Source organism: Solea solea, chromosome 20 (assembly GCF_958295425.1).
Source record: "Solea solea chromosome 20, fSolSol10.1, whole genome shotgun sequence".
Classification (NCBI taxonomy): domain Eukaryota; kingdom Metazoa; phylum Chordata; class Actinopteri; order Pleuronectiformes; family Soleidae; genus Solea; species Solea solea.
In genome coordinates this window covers 10,569,549-10,582,705 of record NC_081153.1, presented here as the reverse complement: position 1 = coordinate 10,582,705, position 13,157 = coordinate 10,569,549, and the positions used below count along the sequence as shown (strand labels likewise).

At 41.2% G+C, this 13,157-nt stretch overlaps 1 protein-coding gene across 1 annotated transcript in view; it reads right to left on the bottom strand.

Annotated features, from left to right (window-relative positions):
• Positions 1-13,157, bottom strand: part of csmd2 (CUB and Sushi multiple domains 2) — a 207,931-nt gene that overhangs the window by 101,622 nt on the left and 93,152 nt on the right. The window contains exons 6-9 of the mRNA XM_058618872.1: positions 5,784-5,896; positions 4,351-4,428; positions 2,142-2,229; positions 1,249-1,373 (exon numbers count right to left, since the gene is read on the bottom strand). Coding sequence (XP_058474855.1) covers positions 1,249-1,373; positions 2,142-2,229; positions 4,351-4,428; positions 5,784-5,896 — 404 coding nt within the window. The remainder of the gene's footprint in view (positions 1-1,248; positions 1,374-2,141; positions 2,230-4,350; positions 4,429-5,783; positions 5,897-13,157) is intronic.

The window sequence follows — 13,157 nt, the reverse complement described above, 5'->3', positions numbered from 1 at the left end:
AAACACAGTACAAAGTTTTCTAATAAGAAGAATAATCATTTCCCCTGAGATTTTTGGTTCTCTCATCTCCGAAAAGGAGAATAATCCATCAGGTGAATTTAAATCAGGTCACCGGGGCTGAAAACTAAAGCTGAAGAAGGCATGAACGTGGGGAATGTCGTAGAGGGAGTCTGACCAATTCTCCTGCATGTCATAAAGTCGTCAGAAGTGAGTAAGGTATGACTGATGAGCTGCAAGATGCCAGCGTGGCTTAACAGCAGGGAGAAAATATATGCCGGCTGAAGGTCAAAGTCAGGCCAGTCGGAACGTAGACCGGGCATCTGCACTGAATGACAGAAGACTCCTGCTTAGACCATCTAAACTGCATGGTCTGAAGTGCGCGGTGCATGCGCGTTAGGGCGTGTCCGACTCCAATTTCGCTACTTAAACGATTCTCTGCTGAGCAGACGGATCTGCTCGCGCACCCTCGGGTGCAAAGCACTTCCCAGTGGGTCGGGCTGTTTGTGCAACGAGCTATGAGGGTAGTTGAGAGTGAAAAACAGTAGAGACAGGGTGGTGGTGGTAGTGTGGGGGGGAGGCAGAATAAAAAAAAATATGAGCTGGAAAAGCTAAAGTGTGCAGCTGTATATTTTCAACACTAGATGGTACAAACTGTTACTTGCACTACAGTTCATGAGGAATGAAAATAATGTAGAATGATGCATTTGGGCCTTTAAGTAATACAAATACTTTGTTACTGTGCTTAAGTACAAAATTCACGTATCTGTACTTTACTTTGTTATTTATTTTTCTAGCAACTTTTACTTTTACTCCACAACATTTCCCCTCATTACCTTTGTCACTTGTTCCTACCAAATAAAACCAGAAGAAGAAGAAGAACAGTTGGTAATGGTCTGTATTCATATAGATTCACAGTTTGCAGTTTTCATCCATTCACACACTTCAACATGGGGTTAAGTGTCTTGCAAGTGATCCCTCAACCTTTCAGTTGAAAGACAACTCTCCCTACCACTGAGCTACCATGGCTCAATCCTAACTCCTCACTTTTTTAATACTTTTTACTCCTAAAACTAAAGTACTTTTTTACATTAAGACTTTCTGGTAAGACACTTGTACTTTTATACAAGACTGCAAGCAAACACAACATCATCATAGTCCGGAGTATAGACATTTAAACGGGGCTCATGATGACACTACACCTCCGTTACACATGCGCATTGATGGAGAAAAGCAAATGTGAATTGTTACCTCTGCATATAGGCCGCTCGTCACTCCAGCCTACATAGCTGTCCGTCACTCTGAGGCAACTTATGCTCTTTGAGCCTTGGAGTTCATAACCCTCATCGCAGGAGAAATGTACTGTGGCTCCTCGCCTGCAGTTAGATTCCACACATGGAGAGAGGGGGGAGGGGGGGGATAAATAACATCAGCATCGCACAGTGTTTCCGTGAAAAGAAAAAAAAACACATGTGGCTAGAGTGCAGGTGATGTAAGAGAAACAACGGGGGAGGAGAAAAAACTAACAGTTTACTGGAGGAAATGTATATATTGTTTGACTTCCTGGCTAGGATTTCTAGCAGTGCTGCATTGTGGGAGATGGATGGCTCCCATTTGTCTGTGTTACAGCTGATGGAAACAATGGCTCTGACAGGAATGAAACGCCATAATCCCAACCCGTCATATCACCATCCCACAGAGGCAGCCTATTGGTGTGCAGTGGCTCAAATGGTAGCATATTTGTTTTAGCGCTCGCATTTCCCGACCTGGTTTGGCTGCTGTGGCTTTATGGAGCATGACGTTAGATAATGCGAGTATCTGGTTTTGGAATACAGGAGCCAACAGTGTCCCACAGTATGTCATTACAGCCACGTCACTAACAAAGAAGCGGGAGAAGCTTCGTGGGGTCATTTGACGCAATTTTCCATTTTGTCATTGTCGAAAACCAGATGTGAATTGGGACTGATCCGTTATCCATGCACCAATTAATCCAGCAGACTCCGGAAAGGAACTACACATTTTGTACACGATCACGTAACAACAGTCATAAAATAAAAACAATGGCATATTTTCTGGTATTTTCTGTCATTCAAAATGTGCAAAACACTCCGTTACTCCTGAAATCATTCTTCACTTGATTTTACCTGAAGTCCGAGCCTTTTCTTTTTCCTCGGTCTGGGATCCCGGGGTCTGGACACATGTTGTGTCCTTGGGCTACACCCATCTGAGACACTAATTGGTAAAGACAGAGGAGAAAAACATCGATTAAGGAGACACTGACTTTCATTTTGCTCATATATATCTATATCTAGATATCTATCTATTTATCTATCTATCTATCTATCTATCTATCTATATATATATATATATATGTATACATAGATAGATAAATAGATCATTAGATCTATACATATATATACACGTCTCAAACATGGGTAATTGAAGCACAAAGTTGAAAGTAAATGTTTACTCAACTCCACTTATACAGTTACAAAGAGCATGTTTGTCTCCATATAATTAATTGTGGCGGCGTTTTGATTATAGCATGCAATGGCAAGCTTTCACATTAATGGATTCATATTATAGGGTAGATTTTAAAAGGTAAGAGGAAAGGTTTCTCTGCAGGGGGTTCATTGCATTTTACTTTTTCGAACGAGCAGATCTGTAGGGAGAAACAACACGTACATATCGCACTTATTGTGCCCACCTATAACGTGCAGATTGTTTAAAGATGACAAAAGCTCCCCAGTGATAAAACCAGCAAACTGTGTTTAGCGCTGAGTGCACGACAGCGTTCCCAGCACGATTAGCTTGTCTGCGCTCTACCTCCTGCCCACTCGTGACCAATAGTCACTTAAAGTTGATTTATCGCTACAAAACAAACGTAAGGTTAAAAGGCTGATTAGCAGAAAAAGCACTAAAATCTTTTCTTATTGTCAAAGGAGAGCTTGATATTTGCACCGCACTTGGATCCATCAACTAATTCAGCAAACACACTGTGACCCCGCGTAACATTTTTCACAGACAGCGTTTTATCCCCGAGCACGGTCCTGGTGGTGCTCCGTTAAATCATGTCACAGGGCAGAGGAATAATGGAGGGCAAAGTGCCAGAAGGGGTTTGGGGCGACCAGGAGAGCCAATCTAACCCGACTGAAATGAGTCAAAGGTCTGCACGACCGAACCGACGTGACACCTGCTCATTGGACGCTGTCCAAGTTTGATTTAGTAATGATATAATAAATTAAAAACAAGGATCACTGCTGTTAGAAAATGTAAAAAAAAAATACAAGACAGGAAGGATTAAATGTGTATACGATTACTGTGGAATGCATAAAAAAATGCAGTGTTACAGGTGATTCAGGGGGTGCAAGATTTAGGAATTGCGAGAGTGAGGAGGAGGGATTTATTGACACATTTTTATGAAAGTACTACTTACTGAATATTGGGTAAAGTTCATTGCTTTAGATATACAACGAATAAAAATAAGACTTTTGTTTGAAAACCGTGTATACTTCTGTAACAATCTGCCCGTCTTTCCATTAAAGGTCACACGCAGTCAAATAACGGGGCAAATAAAATAGAGATGGAAGTGGAAGGAGGTATAGTGGAAAATAAAAATGCATTAAAGCAACACAATTGAAGCCAAAGAAGAAGAAAAGAAGCCGATTTTGTTCTAAGACGTGACGGTTAAAAGCAGAAGTGCAAATCAAAAATGGCCTTGAGGCAGGATTACCATAAGTACACCTCTAGGTTTATCTACAGGTCGTTCCTGAACCCTCAGGCATTCTTTGTGCCACTCTCTCTACTTCAACCTTCAAGCGGTCGTTAACGTGCCGGTCGTTGAAATGACGCCGGGTCAGAGGTGGCGACAGAGAAAACAAGGAGCGAGGGAAATGCTGGCGGTGAAAACAGGAACCGATTGCAATTACTGCTGTGTGTTTGCCGCACAGACGACAGTGTGTCCTTTTTGTTTGCGCCTCTTACAGTCAACATTTACTCCTGGTGAAGGAGTTCGAACGGAGAGTGAGAGAAAACAAAAAAGGCATCAGAGTTGAGAGAAAAGAAAAGTGCTATGTGTCTCATCGGTAGACACAGATATTGTGGCGTATCTCATGTGTCAAGGTTGCCGTTTTTCCTTTCTTTCTACAGAGCCTTTAAATCACTTGAGTCCCGAAATAGTGTATTTTATATTTTTGTTTTTATAGTAGAATCAACTCTTCATTTCCTATCGCAGTGGAAGCTGCTGCTTATAGTCAAATACAACACTAGTGTCATTCAGCGGTGCGATGGGGGGTAAAAATAAAAGAGAAAAAAGTGCTTGATTCCCGTCTGCGATTAAAGATTCTCACTTACACACTGATATCTTGTGATGGTTGTCTTTGCTCGGCAACATCTTCACACCTCGAGACTTCAGTTCGGTCATCTTCTTCACTGTGGAGGCACAGAGGACAGTGAGACGTGTGCAAAACACATAACATACCGGACTATACATATAACTGAGCTCATGTTCAAAAAAACACATTGCATTATTGGTGATTTTGCGGTGCAGTGTAGATAAGTGTAGTGGGTGGCAAAAGCACATATTTTTCATACAGCGTGAGCTTTTTAAATCGCTGAGTTTCACAATAATTGTCGGGGATAAAAAAAAGAAGAAGTAATCACTGCAAAATAACCGGGCTCATCTAAATGCATATTTATTCATCTGTTGAAGCAATACCATCAGCATTTCTGCGTACCCCGTCACATTCGCCCCTGCTTAATTACTCTGATAGTTCCTGACAATGGAACTTTTTCTTGTTTTTGCACAAATGTGTTTTGATGCGTCGCTCAGTTTCTGCTGTATTTGAATTCAAAGCCAATTTGACTTTTAAAAGAAAGGCTCTTTTTTTTTTTTAATCTTTTTAAGATGTGTCACTGTGTCTGCAGAAGAAGAAATAATCACGCTTCGAGCGAGGAAACTAAGCACTCAGGTGGCAGCATTTGGCGCCGTTTCCTGTGCCATGTATGAAGGACACCGGAGAAGAAAAGCAACAACGCCAGTGGAGATGTTTAATCATCACTAGAGCAGGCTGCTACTGTGGAATCATGGGAACTGTCATGGAAATGCCTGGTGGGGGATGGTAGACATGGACTCTGTTTAATCTCATTAAAGTATTAGTCTCCCATTTCTCTCTGATCTTCTAAACATATTTATCTGACATTGAACCTGTAATCCCACAGGCTTACTCTATTTTCTTTTCCATACTTTCCCTGCCTCTCTCTCCCGGCTTCCCCATCACCTCTTAAGGTTTCCAGTGGCTGGTTGGAGGTGAGATCCATAGAGATCACCTTTTTTTCTGGATGAAGTAATCCTTTTTCCCGCGCTCATCCCGTCTAAATATCGACCCTTTAACCCACTAAGAGTAATGGGTGCGTGGGGGGGGGGAGACAGGCTTTTGTGCATATGTGTGCGTTTGTGTGTGCCACAGCAAAACCAATAACTGGCTGTGATGTTATGACTAGCCCTTGTATGTGTTTGTGCAATTCCAATTGCAGCTATTACAGCTTGAAAAAAAGCAAAACACAACATGACAACTACTGAATAGTTTTTTATTCTTTATTCTAGAATAAAAAGTAGAATAATAGATGTAATAAGAAAAAACCATGTCTCAGTAAGATTCCCACACTTTAGTCAACAGGCTTCAAGATCACCTGACTCTTAGGTCACAAGAGACCCAAGACTGAGTGTACACACAAGTGGAAATTACATTTCACGTCTTCACAACTATTACCTCTCTTTGTCTTACCTTGGTACTGAGCACTGAAACCTCTCAGCTTGTGGTTGCCATCAGAGGTAAAGTGCAGACGAAGCCAGTTCTTGCTGCTGATGATGGGCGAGGGAAGGTTGGGGCCAGTGAACCTGTGGAGACGGGAAGACACATTTTTTTTTTTGGTTAGCATCACACGAGAACGCACACAAGAAACTAAGAAACCTGCCAGTTTTCCCGTCGATTGCCTGGTGTGTTTTTGATAACTGCGCTAATGTTTCACAGTTAACATCGCCATCGCACATAGATGTGTTAAAAGGCTGCTAAGAGCTATTAAAGAGAGATTCTGACACTCCAGAAAAACAAGACTGGGGACGACCAGTTATGGCATTTGCAGAGAAAGTTCATTTTATTGCAGCATATGTGCGACTGAACTGCCTGCAATATGGAGGGCAGGTGCTAAATGATTATTTCAGTTGTTCAATACATACTATGGGTACTCATCCTCTGAGCCTTCAGTACAAGAGAAATAAAATAATTAAATACAGAAGGAAAACTGGAGAAGATAGAGAGGTTGTTTCCCCTGTTTCCCTATGTACTGTATAAGGTAACACTGTAAAGTGCCAACAATATTATTCCAGCTAAACATGGTCACAGAGAGAGCTACAAGGCGTGGAAAAGAGAAAAGGAAGTTGGCATTTATCAAAATGCGAGTCATTTGGCTTCCTCAGCCACGCGGCAACAAGAAAATGGTGTCGAGTGTAAAAAAACACGATGATGTCGATTATGAAACTTGAGCATTTTTTGACCTTGGCATCCATTTTCTCCTCATGCAATGTGCAAAAGTTCATCCCTTCACTACTCCCATCGAACCGGTTAAAAGATTTCCACTGCAAGCGTACGTCGCTGACCTCAAATGGTTAAGGTCAGGGCCAAGCGCACAGTCGAGGTTGAATATATTCCTAACCGCAGATGACTGAGCCGTATTCTTTCTTTCTTTCTTTCTTTCTTTTCAACAAAAAGGACAACGCACAGCAAGGACAAACACATGTGTGCGTGGGTGTGACATGCATCAAACATCTCACATACTAAGCGCAAACGTGGATGAATTCATAATATGAGGGGCCGTATAGGCCATAATTCCTTTTTTACCTCACACATACATAATTTGACCTCTTACATTCACTTTTTTAGCTCTCACATACACTATTTTTGGCTCTCACATACACTATTTTTAGCTCTTACATTCACATTTTTTTAGCTCTCATATTCACTACTTTTGGCTCTCACATACACTTTTTTTTAGCTTTTACATTCACTTTTTTAGCTCTCACATTCACTTTTTTAGCTCTCACATTCACTTTTTTTTAGCTCTCACATTCACTTTTTTTAGCTCTCACATTCACTTTTTTTTAGCTCTCACATTCACTTTTTTTAGCTATCACATTCACTTTTTTTTGGCTCTCACATTCACTTTTTTTAGCTATCACATTCACTTTTTTTTAGCTCTCACATTCACTTTTTTTTAGCTCTCACATTCACTTTTTTTAGCTATCACATTCACTTTTTTTGGCTCTCACATTCACTTTTTTTAGCTCTCACATTCACTTTTTTTTAGCTCTCACATTCACTTTTTTTAGCTATCACATTCACTTTTTTTTGGCTCTCACATTCACTTTTTTTAGCTATCACATTCACTTTTTTTGTGCGTGTGTGTGTGTGTGTGAAGCGTTTTTGTGTGAATGCAAGGTACAAAAAAAGTATGTGTGAGAGCTAAAAAAAAGTGAATGTAAGAGCTAATAGAGTGTATGTGAGAGGTGTTTTGTGTATGTGAGAGGTAAAATTGTGTATGTGAGAGGTATAATTGTGGATGTGAGAGCCAAAACTAGTGAATGTGAGAACTAAAAAAGTGAATGTAAGAGGTAAAATTGTGTATGTGTGAGGTAAAAAAGGAATAATGGCCTATACGGCCCCTCATAAATTCAGCTGCTCCTTGCACATATGAACGCGGAGCCCTTTGCAAATGTCTGAAGCAATATTTGATCCATTGCTTGAACTCCACGTTGAGCTTTTTAGTGTTAATTGACTGTTTGAAATGTATATTATTACACAGGCGAAACGAAAAGAAAAGAAAACATACTAAAGCAGCTTAGGCTTGACTGCCAATAGGGCGGCTTACTGTGTCTTTCATGGAAAACAATGAGAAAGATTAGAATGTTTATATGTTGTAACCTCAATGATGCCGACTCATGGATTACTACCGATTGTGTGTGCACTGCTGGACACACACGGTGCTTCAGGTGACACATTTCTTTACACTGTTGTGCCCCGAAGTCAGTTGCGAGCGCTTCTTACAACTGACGTTTCAAGGAACAACATTAAGTGTCACGTCATGACCAAGGGGAAGAATTTATGACGACAATTACCTAATCTGAAACAATCTCCCCCTTAACAGACAACAATGGATTTAGTCTGACCTCGACATTCTAGCTCGGCCTTTTTCCCTGACACGTCATTGATGAGCAAACAAAACACAGTATACAGTATATCACACACATAAACACGCGTTACACATCATTGGATTGTTCCCTTCATTGCCAATAAGGCCTTTAAACATGGACATAATTAAGGCATTTATCGGATCGGATGATTGTTTTTGTTTCCTTTCAACGTGGCCCCGAGGCTGCAAAGGGAACATGAATAATAACCTATACTGTAAGGCCGTGTTGAATGACACTGACCTTGATTTACAACAGCATGTACACGGCGGATGAAGTGAGCTGGCATGCCTCAGGTTAAGTTTTATCACTTAACGGAGGAAAAGGAGCTCATGAGGGTTTGGAACATATCTGTTCAGAGTGATACTAACAGGACGGAGAAAACTACAATCACCTCTGGGACCTGCAGCGGCTCAATATCCTTGGTAGCAGATTCTACCTATGAATTACAGTGTACACACACACACACACACACACATAGCTGCAAAAGCCCAGAGCTGCAGGCAAAGCTGTTCACTTGTATTGAGCTTCTCCTCCATATACCATTGGGACAAATGAAAATGTCCCTTTGAATTAAAGGGCAATTTGCGCCAGAATCAACTTTCATTAACATGCAACAATAAAGACTTCAGACTCTGATAAAACGCGGCAGTGGCAGAGGATCAAGGACTGATGGATATGCCACTAAGGATTAGGAGATTAATACATATGGGATGATGGATGAAAAGGCCACCGTAAATATCATTTTGACCCAAAGTCACCTCTGCTTGTCCTCATTTCCTCATTAACCCCCGACTTTATTTTCTTATGTATTTTTTACTGCTTGAGATATTGATGTTATAGCGTGAAAGTGACCACGGGGAGCAACAAGAAAACTCTTGAGCACGCTGATGGAGGTCTCCTGAAGGGTGATGTGGCTACTTCTATACTTCCTTTTCACCTTCTCTCTCTCTCTCTCTCTCTCTCTCTCTCTCTCTCCCTCTTTCTTTCTTTTCCCTCACTCTTGCCGACCATATTAGATATTACGCGGAAGTGTCTTGAGAGAGCGGTGCTAAATCACTTTTCCTTTTTCTGGTCCCAGGGCTCCTAAAACCGAGTCAAACTTTTGATGATTGTCCAAGAAATGTGTATTTTGGACAAGGCAAGGTGATCGGGGGGGCAGGCGGTGGGGCTCCTGACTGAGGGAGCTGAGCTCTAAGAATTAATGCAGCTATTTTATGTCTTTGCATGCTGCATGTTCATCGACATTATTGTCTCTCAGTCAAACAGAAGACCCAGTTTGATGACACGACAAAGCAGCTTGGAATCATGGGGGTTGACGTCTAGACGGATGTCATGTTGTATTTGTGACAAATACACGCAATGAAAAGCAAAAACAAATGACAACAAACTTGATAACTGGTAGTACCAATGATTATGTCCTCAATTGTATGCTTCCTTTGCGTTTTGGTGCACAAGTTATAGCTGTCATATACAGTAGTATGCACATTTTCTATTGTTGCCTTTTCTGACACGGATGGGTAAAGCGGAGGACGTCATTAAAAGGTGATCAAAATCAGTCTGCTACCTTGAATATAAATATATAAGATTTGAACACATCTTCTCAAAACATGTTTTTAATTCAAGATATTTTAATGTAGAAATGTTACTTTTCTCTAAAATCTGACTTGAAATTGATATTAGGAATACACACGACTAGTCAAATTCCATTCTACGCATCAGTAGCCCAGAGATCGTTCCCATACTGATGCGATGTGACTCATTAAATTGTTAATGCTCTTCAGGATTTTGAACGAAGGTCGTCATCACCAGGCAAGTCAGTCACCTTACTTCAGTGAAACGGGCTTTATTTCCCGCACTTCATACACATTACACTGTTCCATGTCAGCGCTTTTCTGGTCGCGGGGGGCGATGGGTGGAGTTTGGGTGTCGTAGGTGGCTCGGGATGAAGTGTGTTTAATCATGAATATGATCCCAGTACGGCATGTGACGTGCTCACGTGTGGGGCGTTTGCATGCGTTGCATTTGGGGGGGCGCAGGGCTGTTTTCGGCGCGAAGAGCATCGCTGCTACAGCTCATCAATCACGGCTCTGCTCAGTATGCGAGTCCTGGCTCATATCAGAAACGCTGCGGGTCACAGTGACTTTAAAGCCAAAAGTTTGAGCATTTTAATGAGGCCATGTGAATTATTGCACGAGCCATATATATACAAGCACGCATGCACAACCTATTGCAGATATGTTCACCATATAAACACATCGTATATGCAAATATCCATAAATTATCAGTCCTCCCTCCCTTTTATGCATTTTCACAAACACACATGCACGTGAGACATCTTTCTGAGGTAGGAACTAATCAGTGTAGAAGACCCTTAAGTCCAGAATGGCAGTGTTATTGTGATGGCAGCGGTGCTGTGACCTTCAGATGTGACTTGCACTCCGGGTTTAAATGAACAACCAAAGCCCCCTGCTTTGAGACAACACTGCCATGGAGCCAATTAATTTCTTAAAACAACAACTGCTCAGGCAGTAAAAACATCAACCTTACAGTTTACGTTATGGTGCAGCATTATAAGGGGCTTCTGGGCAGTGTTGTCTCCTAGGTCTGTGCTGCACCGAGTTGAGGGAACACGGTGGTGCAGAAGAGAATGAGAGCAGCACTGGCCTCTCCAGTAAAACTGCAGCCCCACCAGGACCAACATGCTCATTCTTCCTTTAAACTCCCTGGTCCAACAGAGCTAAAACGTCTGTTCTTCTTCTTCTTCTTCTTCTTCTCCTTCTAAGCCCTCATGTTTTATTCATACACAGACCTCTGGCCCCATCAGAAAGCCTTGTTAAATCTTCTGAGGGATTCCTTTCTTCTTTTTTCCCACAACTAATTTTCTGCCCCCACAGAACATATAATATGAACTGATTGAAAGATATTTGAGGGGGAAGAACAACGTACCAACCTCCTTCTTGACTCTTTCCCGTACTATGTTCCCTCCCTAAGATTTCAAGCTTTCCTACAAAGTCATTTCATAAACAATTGATATAGAGTCAATGCACATGCTTTTTTGAGGTACATCTATCGTACTTAATAACTTGTCATTGATAAAGCAAATTGGCTCAGATCTCTTGTTCAAGGACAAGACTTGAGGAAAATGACATTAACCTAATTCACATCGCTACCATACTGTTTCATTTTCACCTAAAATAAATGTATAGTGAGCACAGAAGAAGAACAATGGCATAGTTTAAGCCATGGCAATAATCTCTCACATGAAATTTGGAACATTTCATGTGTTATCAAAAGTTCAAAGACTTGCCAATAAATAATCAACGTAAGATGTCGTGTTTGCCGTGTTTACGAACATTGCAACCGTTGTATTTCATGCCAAAAACAAGCAAACATGTATATACACCATAGTTCAAAGGGATGACGCCACGTTTCTCTTTGGTGTGACGATACTTTCCATGCTAATGTGTTGAAATGCAACATTCTCCCAAAAAAACAAGTGACCCACAAGAGAGGACGGTGACCCCATTACTTCATCCACCCATTTTGAGCGTGTCTGTCTGGAGAGTTAATCTGTTTCCTGCACCATGACCCATGAAATACAATGGTGACTTCGGGAGATATTTTGGAAACGGACAAAAAGGATACAGACGAGACAAAATGGGGCAGAAACATCAACTCAAATGGCTCGAATAATGAAAAAAAAAAACAAAAAAAAAAAACACACAGTGCCACGTGTTCTGCAGTTGAACCCAATAGCAATGTGATTTATTACCACAGCTCTAAAAGTCAAGATAGATGCAAACAAAGTCACGGCGAGCAGAGACGCAGGACTGAATAGCTGCTGAATGGACTGCAGGACAACGCAAATGAGGAAACCAAACTGCCTGAGATTATTGGGTGTTTGCTTTCAACAAATCACCCACGCGGGCTCAATTTACTTGTTTGACTAAGCTGATGCCAAAGGCAAATACAGGTGTTGACAAAGTCGAGGCTATTCTCTCCATTTATTCCCCTTTGTTTAATATCTTCTCAAGCACAGCTGACATGATGCTTCACCTTCGTTGCCAAAGAAGGTTGGCTGAGACACAAACACACACACACACACACATGTATAAACACCATTAATCACATCACACTACTCCAAACAAAATCTGTGCACTTCTCAATGGTTGTAATTGTCTGCTGAGGGTATTGGATTGGTGGTTAAAAAGAGGAAAACACACACACACACACACACACACACACACAAAAACCCAAATGAGTTTTCAAGGTCAGTCTTAGTGGCAGTGATAATAGAACCATCCCTTCAGATCAGTCAAACACAACAGTAATAAAAAAATGCCAATAATATCCGAGGGCCGATTACAAGAACATCATCCTTCGCTTCCCGAGGAGGCTGGAGGAGATAAAGAGCGTGAGGTAGTTACGGAGGAGAGTCCCCAAATCATGATTCTGAATGATTAACAATTACAATTCAGTTGTTTCACTTCCCCCCCCTCCGTAACACTGTGTAGTGCTTGATGCACATGAGCGAAACGTTTACATTAAACATTTATTTTTTTGTTGTTCTTGTTCACAGTTTGCAAAAATAAGCTCATTTGTATTCTTGCTTAGAGTCGGATGAGATAATCAATACCACATTTTATTGCTACAATAAATGTGAAAGTACAGCAGCCTTATAGCTCAGATAAGCTGAACAGGAAGGCTGGCAACAGGGAACGATAGACTGGGAAGGTTGCAGTTAAAAAGTTAAAAATAAAAAGAAGAGAAATCATCTCACCAGCTCAGCAGTGAACACATTACATCTGGTTTGTTTAATCACCGCAATACAACGTGTCGAAATAAATAAAAACAAATCAGACAACCTGTCAGTCTAAGATTATGCTACACTTCCCTTTCCCACCCCTGTCTG